The sequence below is a fragment of the Citrus clementina genome, unplaced genomic scaffold, assembly GCF_000493195.1.
Source record: "Citrus clementina cultivar Clemenules unplaced genomic scaffold, Citrus_clementina_v1.0 scaffold_4, whole genome shotgun sequence".
Lineage (NCBI taxonomy): Eukaryota > Viridiplantae > Streptophyta > Magnoliopsida > Sapindales > Rutaceae > Citrus > Citrus x clementina.
Window position 1 is genome coordinate 14,953,154 of NW_006262274.1, and position 20,068 is coordinate 14,973,221.

The window sequence follows — 20,068 nt, forward strand, 5'->3', positions numbered from 1 at the left end:
TGCATCATGCATGTTTGGTTTCTAATGTGTTTGATATTTGTAATTGATCAAGTTCTATACTCTTACATCATGGCGCATTTACATTATTGTTGAATGCAATCATTCCAATGATGGAAATGGATTAAGCCTAGTGAGCGGAACACAAATTAACGGACAAGCCCTCGGAAGAGTTAGGCCAGGGGCTTCTTCCATGTCAACTGTAGCGCCATCTCCTCCATTAACCTTCCAATCAAAGCACTGAATCATAGTAGCAAGGGTTGTCTGAACCATATGTAGTGCCAAAGAGATTCCGGGGCAGGCTCTTCTTCCACTACCAAATGGAATATAATGATAATGCTGGCCCCTGACATCCAACTGGGTCTTTCCATCTTCACCAATGAACCTTTCAGGGTGGAATTCAAGTGGCTTTTCCCAGTGGTTCGGGTCCCTGCCTATTGCCCACACATTAATGAACACTCTGGTCTTTGCCGGAATCTCATAGCCATTGATGGTACAGCTTTCAATTGACTCTCTCACGATCATTGGGCCAGTGGGGTGAAGCCGAAGTGTCTCCTTTACTATGGCTTGAAAGTAAGGGAGGTTGCTAATATCTGATTCGTCTACTAATCTGTTTTTTTCCGACTACAACGTCAATCTCTCCTCTTGCTTTATTCATGATATCTGGGTGATTAATTAGTTCCGCCAGCGCCCATTCTATAGTAACAGCAGTTGTATCCATGCCAGCTGAAAACATATCCTGTGCAATGAAAAAATAATTATTATATTTTCATCTCGTGATTATAGTTCTGCTAGTAGTGAATCAGGGAAATTTTGGATAATAATAAGTTCACGCAGAGGTGCCAAAGACTATTTACCAGAATGAAGGCCTTTATGTTTTCCCTCGTCAACTTAACTTCTGAGCTCTCATCTTCTGATATAGTTAGTAGAATGTCAAGTAAATCCTTTGGTGCATCATCTCCACTAGTTTCCTTATTAAGCTTCCTTGTTTCTTCATGCTCTTTTATAATTCTCTCCATCATTGCATCAAATGTTTTACGAGCTTCATTGGTCTTTTTGCCGAACCCCTGCAAGTCTAAGTTCTTACAGAACCAAAAACAATCAGCCAGATTAAATTTACCACAAAGCTGTAATATAGATTGCACCAACTCCCTCACTTCATCAGCTTCATTGTCAGAACATCTTTGACTCATAGTCATTCTTGACATTATGTGATTTGTTAACCGGTTGATCTCTAATCCAACATCAACCGCCTCTTTAGCATTTGCTTTTGTTAGCACCATCTGTATAAACCGTCTTATCTCTTCTGACCGGACTGGAAGGAGCTGGTTCAGTGTTCTTGCACCAAGAAGTTCAGACATACATAACTTCTTCATGAACTTCCAATAAGGTCCGTAAGGAGTAAAGATGAAACCAGCTGAACCATATGTAAGGTAGTCAACAGCAAGCATCTTTGGACGGCTGCTGAAAGCGTTTTCGTGGGTTTTGAGTAACTCTTTTGCTATTTCTGAGGAGCAAGCAACAACACAGGGGACTGATCCAAGGAAGAAATGAATCAAAGGTCCATAGCGGCTTGAAAGTTTGTAAATGGCTTGGTGAGGAATTGGAGCAAGAAGATGAAGATGTCCAATGATTGGCAGTGCGGTTGGGCTTGGTGGAAGTCGAGACTGTATCCTGGTTCTTCTGAAGATCGCTTGTACCACGAGCAAGGAAACTAGACAAATAATGAAAGGTAAAAAGAAACCCTGCAAATCAGCCATGTTTGATTCTTTTTGAAGGCAAAAAGTGAAAAGAGGTTTTATTAAGGAAATTGAAGCAAATAATTTGAGAAATAACTGAGTCTTTGACTTGTAGACTTGGGGCTTTAGATATGGTTTTGCTTACAAGCATTGCATTTTTCTCGTTTGAAAGCTACCTACTAATACTGCCAAAATAATGTCTTAGACTTTTCTTTGGACAGCCACCCAAACGAATACAATTTATAATCGTAATCTGTGATTAATATATTTATCATTTTAAAATTGCACAATGTTCCATATCTTATCCATTGAATTTGTTAAAGTAGGTATTTCTTCCAATCAGATGTCCTGGGTCGGCAAGATTTGGTAAATGATAATGTCCTTTTACCTAATTTGTTTGTATGCTACTGCTTATGCCCTCAGTATATTAATTTCGTCTGATCCTCTCGATTATCATTCTTCTCCTAGTTTTCTTGTGAACTAAAGTTAAAACTCAGGCCAAATGTTTGCAACATAAATTATTATTCTAGTAATTAATATCAATCTCTCTTCGCTTGCATGTATAATAACGAAAGTTGTTAGCAACTAATATATGAGAATGATGTAAGCTGGTACTTTGATTAACATTAGATTACATTAGGGGTAAAGTGATACATTCATTAGTCAAGCTATGGTCAAGCATCTAAATTAACGGAAAAAGAGACGGCTTCGGTGGACTAACGACTTCCTAAAACCACTGGGCGTTTCCCTGTCGTCTGATGCAATGTGGTACATTCATCATTCATAGGTTTTCAAACTTGATTCATGAATTTGTCACCTGATTCTTCATCTTATTATTATTATTTCTTCTTCTTCTTTTGGGTTAAAGGATTTTGGTTCAAGAGTTTGATAGATTGATGATAAGGTACGATATCACAAAATGTGGAAATGGGTTGTATAGGACTCCCATGGCCATTGGTTGAAGGTTTCAGTTGATTCTCTTATGGCCATTGGGCCAGTAGGGGGTGAAGCCAAAGTGCTTCTTTGAATGTAGCTTGGAGATGGGGAAGGTTTTTGATATCTGATTCTTCCACTAGTCTGCTCCTTCCGACTACAGAATCAATCTATTCTCTTGCTTTTTTCGTTATGTCCTGGTGATTGATAAGCTCTGCTAGTGCCCTTTCTATAGTTATATTAGGTGGGTCGCTACTGGCTGAACAAATATTCTGTAAAATTCAGAAAAATAAAATAAATTGTTAGGTTTTCATTCCCATGATAAAATAACTTGTATAACAAGGAAAATGAATTTCTCATTGTGCGTAATTTGAAAACCTATTTCGACCAGGAGGTTTTGTACATACAATTACTCAATCTTTGCCTGTAGATTAGGGGGCTTAGATACGGTTTGGTTACATACAAGCATTATGTTTCTTGTTTGACAAGCTACCTATTGATACTGCTAAAATAATGTCGGATTTTCATGGACAGTTACACAAATGTATTTTATATATAATTGTAAAGCTGTGATTAATATACGAGTAGCTATAGCATTATTGTTAATATATTTATCATTCAGAATTTGACGATGGTTCATATCCTATCAATTGATCAAGAAAATGCTTCAGCTACGCTTGAAAATGCCTGGTCGGACCTTGTTCTTTAGCTTTGCTTTGCTCTGTTTCTTGCTTTCCTGGTGTCATTTGTGGTTTCTGTGTTATGTTGTACTGAGGAAGTAGGTCTATATTTTTTTATTGTATCCTGTAAAAAAATGCTTGATATTTATAATTTCGTATTGTATATCTAGAGATTTTTCAAATTCATTATTTATTAGTTTGAATGGTGAGAAATGTTGGCAATTAAAATATAAAACTGATGAAAGCTAATAAATAACTAATTTGGTAAAAGCGTTTGGACTAAATTGCCAAAGTTTCTTGTTCTGAATCAGTTATGTCATCGGTCGGCATTTCAGAACTAGAACCTGTAGCTTGGCGCTCCAGCTAGAAGCACAATAATTCAGGCTTTCGCAGCTGATCTGAAAATAAGAACTTGCTGGGATAAGATCCAAAGAAACTCCTTGTTCCGAAATCTCAGTGACAAATGGCACATTAAGAGCATAGAAGTAACACAAAATACACTGAGCTTGGCTCTCTGTTTTTCATATCACACTGTATTTACATTATTATCAACTGCCATTATGCTTCAACCATGAGACGTACACTACATCAAATTCAAATGAACCATACAACAGGAGCACAATCAGATTGATGGGAATGGACTGAGCCTAGCCACTGGAGTACAGACAAGGGAATGAGCCCTGGGAAGAGTGAGTCCAGGACCCTCTTCCATGTCAACAGCTCCATTCCCTCCATCACCAACTTTCAATTCAAAACACTGAATTATAGCAGCAAGTGTGGTGGGAACAAACTGTAATGCCAGAGTAGCTCCAGGGCAGCTTCTTCTTCCACTCCCAAATGGAATCATATGAAAGTACTGTCCCCTGACATCCAAAAACTGGCTCTTTGCGCTCCACTCCTTGCTTAGAAACCTCTCCGGCCTGAACTCAAGTGGTTTCTCCCAATGGTTAGGGTCCCTTCCGAGGGACCACAAGTTAACAAACAGCCTGGTCTTTGCTGGAATCCTGTAATCAGCAATTGTACAGTCTTCGGATGACTCTCTCACGACTAACGGTCCAGTTGGGTGAAGTCTTAGTATCTCTTTCACCACGGCTTGCATATAGGGAAGGCTAGGAATGTCTGATTCCTCCACAATTCTACTTTTGCCAACAACAGAATCAATCTCTTGTCTTGCTTTCTCCATCACTTCCGGTTTGTTAATTAGCTCTGCTAGTCCCCATTCTACTGTAATTGAAGACGTATCAGTTCCAGCCCCAAAAATATTCTGTTAAAACACAAGAAATTATTCAAATGTTAATATCACTAACATGCCAAATCCGTATAGAATTTAATGATTTTGTGTCACGTGTGCATTTATAACAGCGTACGATTAAAATTTAACATTACCATGACGAAGGCTTTAATGTTTTCTCTAGTCAATCTCATCTCCGCATTCTCATCTTCATAAATATCCAACAAAATATCTAGCAAATCCTTGACAATTTCACCTTCGCCATCACCACTCTCCTTCCTCTTCATCCTCTCATCTTCATGCTCCTTGATGATCCTCTCCATCATAACATCATACCTGTCGCGAGCATCCTTAAGCTGCTTCTTTAACCCCAGCTGCAAGTCAAAATTCTTGAACAACCAGATGGTATCCGAAAGATTGAACTTGGCTCCAAGCACATTCAACTCCTTCACCAACTTCCTCACTTCACCAGCTTCATCTTCACTATCAGAACACCTCTGCCCTAAGGTCATCCTCGATATTACATTATTTGTCAACCTCATAAGCTCCCCTCCAAAGTTCACGGCCTCTCCAAGCTCAGCTTTCTTCAGCATTAGCCTTAAAAACCGCTTGGTTTCTTCTTCTCTAACGGGTCGGAGCTGGTCCAGGGTCCTTCTGCCGAGAAGCTCAGTCATGCAGAGCTTCTTGATGAACTTCCAGTAAGGGCCATAATGCACGGTGGCGAAATCAGATGAGCCATACGTGATGTAATCAAGATTGGCCGTTTTGGGCCTGTTCATGAAAATTGATTCGTTGGTTTTGAGAAATTCTTTGGCCATTTCAGGGGAGGACGCAAGCACGCAGGGCTTTGAGCCGATGAAGAAGTGGACTAAGGGGCCATTGCGGGTTGAAAGATTGTGAAAGGCTTTGGGGAGGACTGGACCGAGGAGGTGCATGTGTCCTATGATTGGTAACCGGCGTGGGCTCGGCGGGAGGCGAGCCCTGGTTTGAGTTTTGGCGAAGATGGCTCGAACCAAGATGATGGAGGCTACACAGATGAGGAGAAGTACAGCATCTTGCATGCCAGCCATGGCTCAAAAATGCCAAAACAAAAAAAAAGAAAAAAAATTGTAGCTAAGATATAAAGTTGAGCTTGCTATGTGTTTAAATAACAATAGAGATGCATATTTTAGAATAATAATTACTTTTTTCAAGTTCTTTTAATTATTTATTCATGCAACCATTCAAAACTTAGCCTAAAATGTAAGTTTTAGAAAAGTTGTTTCTTATGCTTGAGGTGGGTACTTGGCTTCATTTAAGAATAATTATAATGTTTTATGATAATTGGACTATAACTATTTCATGTAGAACAAGTTATTTCCACCTTAAAATGTAACATGGAACACTAAAGTTCAAATTATAAGAGAATATATTAAATTTTTTTTTAATACTGTTATACAGAACTGTAGGTATTACAATTAATATTTACAAACAGATTTTATAATTGTGACCTTTTTCATGACATGTACTCCTCTGAAGCGCTGCCCAAATTCTTCAAACTCTCTCAAATATTCGAGGACTGTCCACTCCACTCACATTTCGTAAGGAATAGACTGGCTTCACTCAATTATTTGATAATTGAGGGAGGATTATAAATAAACCACATAAATATTTTTATGGAAGCTCGAACCCTTGCACTCATTATTATAAATACAAGGGTTCTCGCACTGGACCAAAGGCCCATTGGTGAGAATATATTAAATTTTTAAAAGATGGAAAGTGCTTCTAGTGAAGTTTGTTTTAATCTTAATTGTATTTTTTGTATTAAAATGTCTATTAAAGTGCAATTAGATCTGCCCTAGAAATGTTATGCAAATGCATGATATTGACGATTATAGCCTTAAGCTTTGATCATAGTTGGAGATAATCACTATTTTTTAATCTTGCCCTAGAAATGTTATGCAAATGTTGTTATCGCACCCATCATACTTTAAATTTTACGCTCTTTTTTTTTCCCCCTTGCTTTTCAATCGGTTCTCATCCCCGTCAACTTCTTTAACATGTCATCCCGTCCAATTTTCAGTTGCTTTCTTTCACAAAAGATGTACGAATTCATTTTTTTAACTGCAGCATCTCGTCTTAGTTTGTTGGCTGCACAAATGGTCACAAACTAAAACCCACATCATATGTTTATGGACCACTCCAACTTCCATTGATTTATATTCTGGACCCCTCAAGCAATCAATGCAAGTTGATGCTGCTTTTTTTGTATTATTTAAAGCAATTCTTGACCAAAAAAAAAACTTGAGAGCAAAGTTGAATTGCATCCAACTAAATACACAAGATACACACACACAGAAGAAAAATATTCTGCATTATATATTAATTCATGAGTCACCAGTTACTAATAAGCATCATGATTCAAGTACAAATTAAAATAAAATAGAAGACTACATTTGCATCTGTGTGCAATGTAGCGGGTTTGCTATTTTCATTTTCTGATCTATTTTTAGAACATTTAGAAGAAAATCACCTTCATAAAAAGTGTGCATCTATAAAATGTTTTGAATGGGAAACCCAAAAAAAAAATTTATATATATCAACATCGAATAATGCACACAAATACTCCTATCCTTCCCCACAATCGTGAGAGAAGTAGTTTAATTTGATTATGAGTATTAAATAATTTCAATTCAATATTCCCAATTACTTTAGTTTACTTGTAAATAAACTTCTAATTATTCCACATACTCATGAAATAATATGAAAAATAATCAGTTAAGAAAAATAAACTTCTAACTATTGCACAGACTCATGGAATAAGCTGGCTAATAATCAATTTAAATTTGAAATTGTTAACTTACAATAAATAGAAAATATTTGTTAAGAGTGCCAATGGCCACACCGAAATAAAAATGATATTTTTAAGTGCATGCATGTGAAAATTAGAAAATGTAATAGTACATAATTCATTATAGCCAAAAAAATATTTTAAAAAATTAAAATATGAAAAATACTAAACGACGAGAAAGATGAGAGACGGACCATAGAAATATGCCCCCTCTCTCTTCATTTTCTTATTTAAAAAATGAAAAATAAAAAAATTCAAAGGACAATCGAGAGAAAATACAAAAGCAGCTTATCCTCATCCTCAACACTCAAACACTACATCACATTAAACATAGAGTGCTGCTAAACGTCATGAATGCTAAGAGAACCCCGAGAGAAACAAACATTTTTCATTAAGAATGAAAAATGAGTAATGCCCTTGGCCCCCACATGAAAAAGCAAACGTATTAAATATCAGTTTTTCATTCTTCTCTTTCACAACTCTTTTATGAAATACTCAACAAAAAGTAAGTAAGAACCCCACATGAAAGACAAAAAGCAATTCAGAAAAGAATTGTGAAAAAGAAAAAAAAATTAATATTTAATACGCTTGTTTTTTCACTTATTGGCAGCACAAGCTGCCATTTCTCTCTAAGTTCTCTCAACCTTCCCGAAGTTTAGCATTTTCCTTTAACATATTGCCTCTCCTTGAATAATAAATATTTTTTCTCTCTAAGAACAAATGAATTAATTTTTTATTTTTTTATTTTTTTAAATAATATTTAACATTTTCCCTCTCCCTAACCAGAGAACAAATGAATTAATTTTTTACTATTTTTTAATTTTTTAAATAATAAAACGGATGAACAAAGTAGGCACAAAAACAGCAGCACATGCTGCTGTTTCTGCCATCCCTCTCTCATCTCTCCCACCATTTAGCAGTGCTCTTAAAATATTATCTTAGTTTGTACATTTAAGGAACTAAAAAAGTACAAGATTTTGAATTAGTAGTAACACAATGCTTGTTCAATCAGTTGATTATAAAATCTGCTACAACTGTTCAAACAATATATCCTATCAGGCTATCCCTATCTCAATAATGAGTGTGATAACAAAACAAATAACAATAGATGAAACGGATACAATCATAAAAATACAAAGAAATCCACCGTCTATACAGTCAAATATATTATGGATACAAGTACTCATGTAGGAAGTAATCAATAACCTGTAAATAAAAGACAATATATAAAGAATAAGGAGTGAGTAGAATGGCACACATCAAGGAACACAAACTTTTGTTAAAGGTACTTATCATTGTATCAGCGTCCAATCAAATCATAAAAACAGACAGACCACAGTTAATAAGATGGCAAATGCTAAGTTACATGTATCTTACACCACTCACATGAACAGTGCGTGAGTCACACACCACACACTATTCAAGTGAGTAGTAATAAATTACATTAAATTTAACTTAAGAGCTCCCAACTAATAAGATTTCATACAAGTAAGAATGAGGATAATGTCATTGCATTGCATTTCATACAGATGTAATACCCATTATTTTTCATTATTTGACTTTTTACTATTTTATTTTATTTTAAAATAAATTTACCTTTAAAATATTAATAAATCCAAGTGTAGTTAATTTAACCCACTTTAAATTTATCAATATTTAAAAAATAAATTTATTTAAAAATAAAAATAAAAACTGACCAAGGCCATTCACACATTGTAGTTCAAAATAAATGAATTCCCTCACTAGACAAGATCACCATCAGAATGGAAACTTTCTTCTCATCCACAGCAAATGAATGCCGTGTAGGAAGGTGTCCTAAGATTTTTCCTCATTTCATCACATGATGACACAGTTTATAAACTGTAATAACCCTCTGGCCATTAAAAACTGAGAACAAATTACAGAATTAATGCATTGGTTACAAAGACATTTCATCTGATTAACACTTATCCAAATGTCAATTCTATTAACAAAATTCAAGTAAACATGGAATTTCAAAAGATAGATAGAACTAGCTAACATGGTTATAGATGTTGTTATAATCCTATTAACTAAATCTACCTATCTTTAGATAACCAAAGTCTAAATGAATTTTAGAGCAACGTGTGTCCTAAACAAAAGAGCACCAATAGATTTCAAAAATCCATTAAATTTGTACACCAATGAAAAATGATAATCTCACAGCTTTATTCGACATGACATCTCATCACCAACCAGAAATCATGGCAAAATTTTGCAAAAATATATAATTTTAGTCTTCAGGAATAGTGGATACAATTATCAATGAAGGAGCAAAAACTGAAAAGCAGATTCAGAAGCAAATACTTAAAGCTTCATTTGATAATGAATATCTCAGATCAAGTGTTGGATTATAAGATTGTAGCTTCATCCTCATCCACAAAAGCATAATTGTAATTAAATTAAGACAAAATCGAGATGGTCATAATTTTTTAAAAAAGAAAAAAAGTGGTAAAATCAAAAGTAAAGAAGATTACTCAGTGGTGGCAATAAAAGTCGTAGGTTCGATTCTGCCAGCCAATTTCTTCAATAAATTTCGGAAGAGGGAGCTGTGAATCCTCATCGTAATCCCTTCTTTACCTAATTTTTCCCCTAGTAAAATATTTTTTTAAGAAAATAAAATTGAAAATAAAAAATGGAAAGTGAGAGATCGCTCAGTTCAGCGGGGTTGTCGACACGCAAAGTTCTCGAAAAGAGAAGCCTGCATTCCGGTCTGTTGAGCTTGAATTTTACTGAGTCATCACCGCGATCTTTTTTTATTTTTTTAAATCGTGTAGTTGATTGATAATTCAATTTTAGTGAAACGAGTTTGAAAAAAACTGGACAATACCAAAATAATAATAATAATTTAACATGAAAAACGAAACAGAGAGAGCAATGAATGATATGAAACCGTGAACTTGATTGATGGAGGAGAGGGAAAACTGAGGCGACTACAGAAGGGTGGGGGGGTGTTATGAATTTATATAGGAGTGCGATGTATGAAACCCTAGGGTTTTATTGAGGACTCAACCGGGTGTTCCGGATTAACTGCATATCCGGGTCTTCGATCCGACCCGGCTTTAAACCCCCAGCTTTTAATGACCTTGTTTGAAAAAAAAATAAAAAAAAATAGATAAGCATTCTCTAATCAGTTCTGATGTTATTTTTTTGAGCCTTGTTAAGTAAATGTAACTGAACTCGACTTATAAATTTTTTTTTAATAATTCAATTATTGTCAATTAAATAATTAAAGAGTTATGAAAAATTACTTGTGAGTTGGGGTAAGTTGACTTAGGTGGCGTTTGTTTTTTTGTCTGAAATCTGAATAGACCTGAATTAGTCTGAATTCTGAATAGGTCTGAATGTCTGAATCTGAATAATATGTTTATTTTTTCGTCTGAATCTCGAAAAATAAGTATTAAGTTGTTTGTTTTTTTCAACTTAAAAAGCTGAAAATATGTACTTTTACATTTGTATCCTTATTAAATTTGAATGCCAAATAAATAATATATTAAATACCACAATATTTTAACATTTATAAGTAAAACTATATTCAAGTGAATACATAATTATTTTAGAATTTTAATATATAAAATACCATAAATTTCAAATTTTATCATATATAATATAAGAAAGAAAAAACAGGGATATTTTTATGTGGGGCAAATATCTATAGGTGAGTTTTGGGATAGACATGAAAAATAAATTATAAAACAGAGATATTTTTGACATTAGCAAATAATTGACTTAATTCAGATTTCTCCATTAAGTAAAAAACTAAAAAAAATTAGCTTATTTTATTAAGTCAAAATTATCTAAAAAGTCTCATTAAGTTATAAAAACAAACATCTCTAATTAACTTAATTAATTGAGTTAAGTCACTTTAAGTCATTAAGTTAAAAAACAAACGCCACCTTAATTTTTACCTATCTTTTCGCCTTATTAAATTACATCCATCAGTAATATTAAATATCTAATTAGAAGTTAAACTTCAAAGGTTTCGAGCACATCTCACATAAGACAATTAATGTGACACATTACTTGGATGCTAATTAAGAATATAATAAATACTTCGTACACGACTTAAATGTTTAATTAAGAACTAAATTTTAAGGGTCTCTTTATTTTTAACTAAAAATATGATTTTTTTTTTTTTTTTATCTCTTCAATTTCATTTTATAAAGTATGGGGTGTAGTATTAGAAATGTGCCAACAACTGTGTTGTAACTTATTTTGAATTTCAATTTGGAAAGGATACAGTTATTTGTACTCTAAAAATTATTCTGAACACTCTATTACTCTATACACTCATGTAATAAATTTGAAAAATTAATTTTTACTTCGTATACTCTTTAAAATGCTAAAAATCCCTACTTAAATCATTTAAATTAATTTACTCAAAACACCAATAAAAATATTTAGCACACTCAAAGAAAATTCTTTTAATACATATAACATAACTTGCAACAGTAGAATTAAGTCAAGTTTTAAACAAATTTTTTAAAATAATTTTATTTATTAGTTTTCGTTAATTAAAGAATGTATTCCACATTAATTTTTGCACCTATAAATTCTTTAAGATCAAGAAGTATGGACTTTCACTACCCCAATAATAATTGAAAATCAAATTGCAACCTAAAGTGCTTTTATTTATTTATAGATCAAAGACAAAAAGCATGAACACCTTTGCAATAATTTCAGTTTATTTTATTTCTTGAAAATTGTAAGTCTTAAAAATATTTTGTCTTCAAAATTATTTAAAAATATTGATTTGCTGCATGTTCCAATGAATTATTTTTTAACATGTTAGATATAAAAAGATTATATGTTAAATAATGAGTGTATCATATGAGTGTTTAAAGTAATTAAGTTGTATTGACTCATAAATAAATTGTCCTTAATAGTAATTTATATGATGGGTAATTTTGTAATAAATTATTTTATTAAAACAAAAGTGTTCAGGGTGATTTTTAGAGTGCAAATAGTCTCGCCCTTTTAGAAATCTACTTAAAAAAATAGTGGCTACATTAAGAGGTTATTTGTCAAATGTCTTAAATTTGAAATTTTATTAATTTCAGACATTTTCTAAAATTTGTTTGTTTGTTTTTTAGAACTTATGTCTGATTTTTAGATATTTACATCTGAATAGAAAAAAGAAACTTTTGTGACTTTTATCAGAATGAAAAAAAGTCTGAATGACAAGTAAATATTATATTCTAAAAATATCTCAGTAAAATAACTTATTTTCTAAACTATAAAATCTAATCCTTTTTTTTTGTTTTAATTTACAAGAACATAAATGTCAAATAACTAAGTTTAAGATGTTTTTTATTATAAAAACAAACAAGATGCCACTTATATTCAGATATTTAAAAAAGAAAAACAAACATGTCATTTAGATTTTCGTATTTAGATGCATTCAGACTCATTTAGATTTAAGATAAAAAACAAACACTACCTAAGTAAGGAGAAACATTACCACACGTGTAGAGACAAAAATAATGTATTCTTTTTCTTAATTTAGCCTAACTGCTAGGGATGGCAAATTGTGGGCTTGGGCCGGGCTTTTCAAAGCCCAGGCCCAAGCCCACATTAGTTAAACGATGTCCAGGCCCTTCAAAAGCCCGTCCAAGTTGGACGGGCCGAACTCGGGCCGGGCCTGGGCCGGGCTTAGACGGGTCTGGGGCGGGCTCGGGCTTTTTAAATTAATTATAAAATATTTTTTAAATTAAGAAAAATATTTAAATTAAAGATAATAATATAATATATAAATAGAATAATAGTCAAATACATTAAATATTAGCAATACAACCTAATAAAATAACAAATACTAATATAAAAAATTAAACTAATTTAATATTTTGATTTTTTTCTTTTTATTTAAATTAAATTTATTTTTTATTCATAAATTTAAAAAGCCCGGACTTGCTAAGCCCTTGTCCAAGCCCAACATATGCGGGCTTCATAATTTTTAGGCCCATATCCAGGCCCACCCCCTGCGGGCCGAGCCCGCGGACCTGGGCTGGGCTTGGCCGGGCCTGGGCTGAGCTTGGCCGGGCCTGGGCCGGCCTGAGCTTTTTTGCCACCCCTACTAACCGCAACCCATGCGAACTAAATTCAATTGCAACTCTTGCTTTCAAATCGATATATTTTGCTAGCTAGGTTTGAAATTAATATCTCTTGTTTTCAACATAATAATTTATCAACTCAATTAATTTACACGCACATAAAATTTTATGACAAACGAAATTAAGATTTAATTTTAAGAGTGAGTCTCTTCTACTAATATCTTAAAAAAATGTGGTAATCACCAAAAAGAGTACGAAATTCTAAATAAAATGTTCAAACCGTTATCGAGAGTCACTGAAGAAACACTAATTCCAAAAAGAATATGAGATCACAAATTCTAATTAGTTATTAATTAAAATGGGGACATCTCACATCCGGAGAATTTATTTATTTATTTTTATTTAAAAGTTATTCAATTTTATTTCTTAAAACATACCAGTTGCGAAGGCAGCCATAGATTTTCCCGGTAAAAAACCACCAAGGCGGAACAGACAAAGCTCCATTCTCAAATTTCAATTGATAAAAAAAAAAAAAAAAACCGCCAATACCTACCTTCCACGTAGCAAACACCAACGATATTTTTCCCACCATAATAAAATAAAGAATTAAATAAAGAAAAATAATAATGGGATTCCGAAACCAAAATGCCTCGACGTTTCAACGCCTGCGCTCTGCGATGCTTGTCTTTTATTAAACTCCCCCACTCCCTTGTTCATATGCTCTGCAGAGCAATAAACATAATATAATAAATAGATATTCATTCAATTCACGATGTTGATGTGTTGCGGCGGCCGCGTTTTGGCCGGTTTGTATCCAGCTAAAAAACCGCTGATTCCGTACAATTACCACGGCGGCAACTCTAGATTTCGCCGGCTTAATTCGAATTGGCGATGTAGAGCGTCGGAGCCTGAATCTTCTTCTTTTGCTCCGTCGATCGACGCCGAGTCCGCTGATAAAAACGCCGCCGGGTAATCTCTCTCTTTTATGTATGATTGATGTTTTATCTGTTCGGATGATGCGAATTTTTCAAATAACATACTGCAATATAACTTTTTAAAAAAAAAAAATTACATATGACTCCTGTGAAGCGATCACAGAGTGATGGCTACATGTTTGTTATTGGTGTTAACTGTTATTTTTCTTGCTGGTATTTGTACTGAGCGCATCAAATTGTGATGTTGAAGTTGAATTTAGAATTTGGTTGGTCAAATGGCAAACAGGCGAAAATTGGCGCTAGAACAGTGTAAATACTCCTGGGAGGGAGTTTGATTTGAGAATTTTTCAAAGAGTTATCATATACAGTTATTCATCCCAAAAGGTGTAATAGATTTTATTGAAAATTTGTGAAAATTCAATATATCATCCACTTGATGAATCACATGTTGCACGACTCTTGAGTGCGGTGCCGTTTCTCAATAAGTGCTTTGGCTTGAACTGCCATAGGTACATGCAAAGGATATCAATACTTAAAATATGCACGTCTATTTGGAATAAGAAATGAGTATATAATACCAAAATTAGAGATGAAGGGATGCATGGTAAGAGGATACTTTGAAAGTAACTTTCCAACTGTTTTGAGATCACTCAATAACAATTCCTTTATACTAATCTTTCTTGTGGATTGCATATCACACTGAACAAGAAACTTCCCCATTTTTTTCTTTGGTGGTGGGGCAAGAGAGCAATGCATGGCTTGACTTATAATTGGCATGCAAAAATTAGATATGTCTTAGGTGTCTCAAAAAAATCCAATGGAAAGCTTTTTATATACTTGTTTTGTGATTTTGAATGCAGATTTTGCATCATAGAAGGTCCTGAAACAGTGCAGGACTTTGCCAAGATGGAACTGCAAGAAATACACGATAATATTCGAAGTCGGCGGAATAAAATTTTCCTGCATATGGAAGAGGTGAGCTTATGATATTTTGCTGGCTGTTAATGTCTTTTGTCAAGGAGGACAACATTATTATACCATAGGAGAGTTTATCCACTGTCTTTGCTAGGAATGACAATGCACTCATGACAACTTTTAAACAACTTAAACCAGATTCATGTGTGAATATCAAGGCTACATGTATTGCAAAATACAATTCCTAAGCTGATTTTATTTATAGGCAGTTGTTCATACAAGGTTTAATGTATTGTGGTAGTGGTTCTGCTGGAAATATATGATGCTAATCCACACAGTTAGGATAATATATTATGGTTGTAGTTTATCAGTTCTTGGTTTTTGAATGTTTATTAACATGTATGGTATCTCTTCTCCGGCATAACTTTACGTTCCCCTTTCTATGCTCCATCTTTATAGTACATGCAGAAACATTTACTCTTAGCTTTAATTTACATTTAGCTTTAATTTACATTTAGATTCAATTCTAACGTACATTTTTTATGACATTGCCTTAGCGCTTATCTTTGTTCTCAAATGAGCGTAGGTTCGCAGGCTGAGGATACAACAGAGAATTAAAAATGCTGAACTTGGTATTTCCAAAGAAGAACAAGACAACGAACTTCCTAGTTTTCCGTCATTCATCCCGTTCTTGCCTCCTTTGGTTAGTGTTTTTATTTATTTATTTTTTTCCGGCATGCAATGTGAGTGTTCCTTTTTCTATCCATATTTTGTTTCCCAAGTTAATGCTAGTATTCTTTATTGTAATTACATGAGTCAGTAGTTAAATTTTGTTTAGTTGAAATTAAGTGTACTTCCTTTTCCCTTTGTTATTGACTCTTGCAATATTAGCTGGCTAAATTAGGTACATCTTCTCCTTGAAGATGTTGACTGCATGTTAATTGATTAATGATTTCAATGCTTGCTTTCAGAGTGCAGCGAATTTGAAGGTGTACTATGCAACTTGTTTTTCTCTCATTGCTGGGGTTATTCTTTTTGGTGGCCTTCTAGCACCCTCTGTGAGTTATTTATACATTTAGCTGCTATTATCAGATTACCTGTGATTTTTGAGATGCCCATCTCTCCATCAATCAGTCGACTAGAAGAAAAAAATTTCTTCTTAAATTACTTTTCTTGATAAGGAACCTAGTCAATAATTTACTTCTCTTAACAAGGAACGTAGTGGATAACTTGAGGAATGAAAGGTGCCAAATGACTGGTGCAAGATGTGCAAACTTGGAGGACAAATTAAGGGAGAGAATAATATCATGCTCAAGTGTTAACTGTTAAGTTCTCTCTTACAGAGGAAGACATTTTCTAAAAAATATAATTAGCTGATTCTTGAGTCCTCCTGAGTTAGTACATAGTTGCTGCCGAAGAGAAATTGCTCAAAATTTAGTCAATATCCAATGATTAGTGAGCAATTGAAGATATGTTGATGGAGATGAGTTCCATATTCTTAACACAATTTGGCTTTTGTTTTGCATCTCAGTTGGAGCTTAAGCTGGGTATAGGGGGCACATCATATGCAGATTTTATCCAGAGTGTGCATTTACCAATGCAATTGAGGTATTGATTATACAATCATCCATCTCTAGTCGCACTGTTACCGGCTTGCAGCTTGCTTGTTGAATAAAATACAGTCCACTCTCTTCCATGATGGTTCTTTCTCTTAGAATATGATGAAATTTTGGAGATGCTATGATTTGATACTCACCATACTTGCTGCTGCAAATTTCAGTCAGGTTGACCCTATAGTTGCATCATTCTCTGGAGGAGCAGTTGGGGTGATTTCAGCCTTGATGATAGTTGAAGTAAACAATGTGAAGCAGCAGGAACAAAAAAGATGCAAATACTGTCTTGGAACAGGTATTTTCTTGAATCTATCCTCTATTTTCTAGGCCGTTAATGTCTATTTCTAACAAACCTTTCTGCTAGACCTTCGGCACTCTGCAGTTATGCTACCATGATTCTGTGTTCACTTTGGCTACAGATAGATATTTGTTGAGTATATCCACATTGGCTTCTTTGTCTGTAAAGGATTCATACATTCATCCAATTGTCGAGAAAGGAAATCTTTCTTACTGTGTTTTTCTTCGTATTTGACCTGATAAATGCAGGATATCTCGCTTGTGCACGGTGCTCGAATACTGGATCTCTTGTTCTTATTGAACCAGTCTCAACAGTTAATGGTGGAGATCAGCCTCTATCTGCACCAAAAACAGAAAGATGTTCAAACTGTTCAGGATCTGGAAAGGTTGGATGGACACCTAATGAAATATTTTGAACATGGGATTCATTTACAGAATTATTTTACACTTCTTTTTCAAATACATTAGTTGTAATTGGTACTGTATATGCATGCTTTTGGCGCACAAATTCTCAGAATTCATTTTTTTTTTTTTATCATTTCTTATACTTTGCAGGTGATGTGCCCTACATGCCTCTGTACGGGAATGGCAATGGCAAGTGAACATGATCCACGGATTGACCCCTTCGATTAAAGGTGCATTAGCTATTTAATCTTTATTTTCTGTACAACTCACATATGAAGTTGTCGCAAGTTCTTTCTGTGAAGATAACCAATTCTCTGTATATATAAACAAATCAAGATAATCATGAACATATATAGGTGCCAATAAACCGTGTTCGAAACTTTGTGGCGGATGACATTGTAGTTTTGCACTTTGAAGAGAAATTTTTTATGCAAAAAGAAGTCACTTCCTTTGAGTAAATGATACAATTAAATTCTAGTGGATGGATGTGCTTGCTTCACCCAAGAAAATGAGATATGTTGTGTAACACCCCAATCCGAAATCTAAGGGCAAATATGTCCACAACTCACATATGAATTTAAATAACTCTTTACAATCGATAAAATTCGAGCCTCAAATACAAAAGCCAGCGGAATAACTTAAAAACTTAACCAAACCATCTACTATCCTCAATTCAAATCCATTTTCTCACTCATCACGAATCAATCCTGACTTCTGGAAACTGAATCACAATAAACTATAATGAGTACAAAACCCAGTAAGCAAATTAGTTTTTTTTTATATGGAAAATACATACATACTTATACATAATGCAATGGATGATATGTCATGATCTTTTGGAAATACTGTAAAATAAATTCATAAAAATCTCTTTTTGTCGCTTTCAAACTTTCTCATTTTCTTTCGATGAAATACGTATCCTGCAATGTGGCACTTTGTGCTGTGCGTGGCACTTTGCGGCGCTCTGGCCCTCTGGCCCTCAAGAGGTGGCCCCCAATGCAAAATCTCATAAAACAGAAATTTCGTTTGCTAAAATCCACTTGCTCATTCATAGAAAACTCAATGCATTTTCGTGTTCATGCGAATGAACCATCACACATACATATGCCCATGTACATACATACGCCCATTACATAACAACACATCACATAAACACATGAGCAGACACATATAAATTCATATTTGTACATATCAAAATAGGTTTTTCACACAAGTCAAACATATATATTATTTAGTGTGATTCGTTTTAAAGTCTAGTTTACTTACCTCTTGGCATCCTCATGTAACAAATGCGTACTGATACCATCAACCTAAAATCATCAATAACGCCTCATAAGATATAATCAAATCTCAATCATAAACTCTAATGTCCTCAAATATTTCAATTTAAACAACTCAAAAGCCAAACCTCAAATGTTCTCAATAATCGGCCCTTAAAACATAACAGTCCATACTTCTTCGATTTTTAATAAACTATTCTCTTATTGGAAGAATTTCAAATTTTACAAACCATATGCTGACACATTGAAAGTTCATTGATAAAAATTTCATAACATAATTCCTTCAAAAACTATTGAAAATAATTCACGTTTCAGACATCATCAATATTGTCAAACAGTTTTCTGTTTTGAACACACTTGCTTTACAAATACAAAACAATTTATTGCTTTATCATAAAATCATGAAAATTTCCAGAATCATACTAGACATATATAAAAATCATTGGTCCAAATTTCATAATTTTTTAAGAAGTCTAACTATGGTAAAAATAATTTCGTAATTCACGTTATTCACTAAAATCATAAATTTCCAGGTTTTCAGACTTGAATTTGAAAAATTATAATTAATGGAAATATTATCCGATTAACTTGAAACAAGTTTCAAAACATTCTAGACGATGTCTAGTCTAACATACCCAAAAATCAGAATCAAAATCAATTTATACAAAGTACTATGATTTTCGTAATAATTCATTGTCAGCATATTTCTGTAAAATCGTAGGTTTCTACTTCTATTGCAATCATACTTCTCCACAACAATTTAGTAAAAACCAAGATTAAAACTTACCTCCAAAACTTCTCCCAACAATAACACATTGATCTCATGTGTTGCCTATGACAGAACTAATAAGAAGAAGACTTTCTTCTTCTCTTTTTCTTTTCTTTTCTCTTTTCTCTCTCTCTCTTATAATGAAAAAGACATCTTGTTCTATTTATACTAGGGTAAAAATGATCACTAAAAATTAAAAAGACTTAAATACCCTTAGGAGATTTGAGATATTACATGTTGTGTGCCACAAGGTGACCTACCAAGAGCACAAGTAGTTTCTTTTGGCCTATTTAACGTTATTTGTGTTACCTTGTCATTACTAGTCTGGAGGAAGAGTCTTTTGGAACTTCCTTTACATAAATGAATATGAACTGAG

The 20,068-nt window shown here is 33.8% G+C and overlaps 2 protein-coding genes, 2 long non-coding RNA genes, 4 other non-coding genes and 1 pseudogene across 8 annotated transcripts; 1 reads left to right on the forward strand and 8 right to left on the reverse strand.

Moving 5' to 3' along the window:
• Positions 1 to 77: 77 nt before the first annotated feature.
• On the reverse strand, positions 78 to 1,785 carry LOC18044277 (annotated as a pseudogene).
• Positions 1,786 to 3,971: 2,186 nt separating this feature from the next.
• On the reverse strand, positions 3,972 to 5,650 carry LOC18044278 (3,9-dihydroxypterocarpan 6A-monooxygenase). The gene is made up of 2 exons (XM_006436996.1): positions 4,736 to 5,650; positions 3,972 to 4,613 (listed from the first exon to the last, which is right to left on the reverse strand). Exons 1-2 carry the CDS (start codon positions 5,648 to 5,650, stop codon positions 3,972 to 3,974), a joined length of 1,557 nt encoding a protein of 518 aa, XP_006437059.1.
• A 2,745-nt stretch (positions 5,651 to 8,395) lies between these two features.
• Positions 8,396 to 10,361, reverse strand: LOC18044279. Its single transcript, XR_002905999.1, has 2 exons — positions 9,906 to 10,361; positions 8,396 to 8,616 (listed from the first exon to the last, which is right to left on the reverse strand). It is a non-coding gene; the product is annotated as an uncharacterized LOC18044279 (long non-coding RNA).
• Positions 9,162 to 9,258, reverse strand: LOC112099393. The gene has a single exon (XR_002906197.1). It is a non-coding gene; the product is annotated as a small nucleolar RNA snoR31/Z110/Z27 (small nucleolar RNA).
• Positions 9,716 to 9,808, reverse strand: LOC112099407. Its single transcript, XR_002906211.1, has one exon. It is a non-coding gene; the product is annotated as a small nucleolar RNA snoR31 (small nucleolar RNA).
• On the reverse strand, positions 9,902 to 10,001 carry LOC112099424. Its single transcript, XR_002906226.1, has one exon. It is a non-coding gene; the product is annotated as a small nucleolar RNA R30/Z108 (small nucleolar RNA).
• LOC112099398 lies at positions 10,077 to 10,179 on the reverse strand. The gene has a single exon (XR_002906202.1). It is a non-coding gene; the product is annotated as a small nucleolar RNA Z107/R87 (small nucleolar RNA).
• A 3,589-nt stretch (positions 10,362 to 13,950) lies between the features above and the next one.
• LOC18044280 (protein ORANGE, chloroplastic) lies at positions 13,951 to 18,006 on the forward strand. Its single transcript, XM_006436998.2, has 8 exons — positions 13,951 to 14,447; positions 15,274 to 15,388; positions 15,915 to 16,031; positions 16,300 to 16,386; positions 16,860 to 16,936; positions 17,109 to 17,236; positions 17,488 to 17,624; positions 17,794 to 18,006. Exons 1-8 carry the CDS (start codon positions 14,251 to 14,253, stop codon positions 17,869 to 17,871), a joined length of 936 nt encoding a protein of 311 aa, XP_006437061.1. The 5' UTR covers positions 13,951 to 14,250; the 3' UTR covers positions 17,872 to 18,006.
• A 150-nt stretch (positions 18,007 to 18,156) lies between these two features.
• LOC112098957 lies at positions 18,157 to 19,765 on the reverse strand. Its single transcript, XR_002905998.1, has 3 exons — positions 19,711 to 19,765; positions 18,910 to 18,953; positions 18,157 to 18,364 (listed from the first exon to the last, which is right to left on the reverse strand). It is a non-coding gene; the product is annotated as an uncharacterized LOC112098957 (long non-coding RNA).
• Between the last annotated feature and the right edge of the window lie 303 nt (positions 19,766 to 20,068).

Excerpts from the sequence above, each read along its gene's own strand:
- LOC18044278 (XM_006436996.1), bottom strand. The coding sequence starts at position 5,650 with ATGGCTGGCATGCAAGATGCTGTACTTCTCCTCATCTGTGTAGCCTCC. Across the intron at positions 4,614-4,735 it reads ACATTAAAGCCTTCGTCATG|AATATTTTTGGGGCTGGAAC; the intron begins GTAATGTTAAAT and ends GTGTTTTAACAG.
- LOC18044280 (XM_006436998.2), top strand. The coding sequence starts at position 14,251 with ATGTTGATGTGTTGCGGCGGCCGCGTTTTGGCCGGTTTGTATCCAGCT. Across the intron at positions 15,389-15,914 it reads TTTTCCTGCATATGGAAGAG|GTTCGCAGGCTGAGGATACA; the intron begins GTGAGCTTATGA and ends AAATGAGCGTAG. Across the intron at positions 16,937-17,108 it reads CATTTACCAATGCAATTGAG|TCAGGTTGACCCTATAGTTG; the intron begins GTATTGATTATA and ends TGCAAATTTCAG.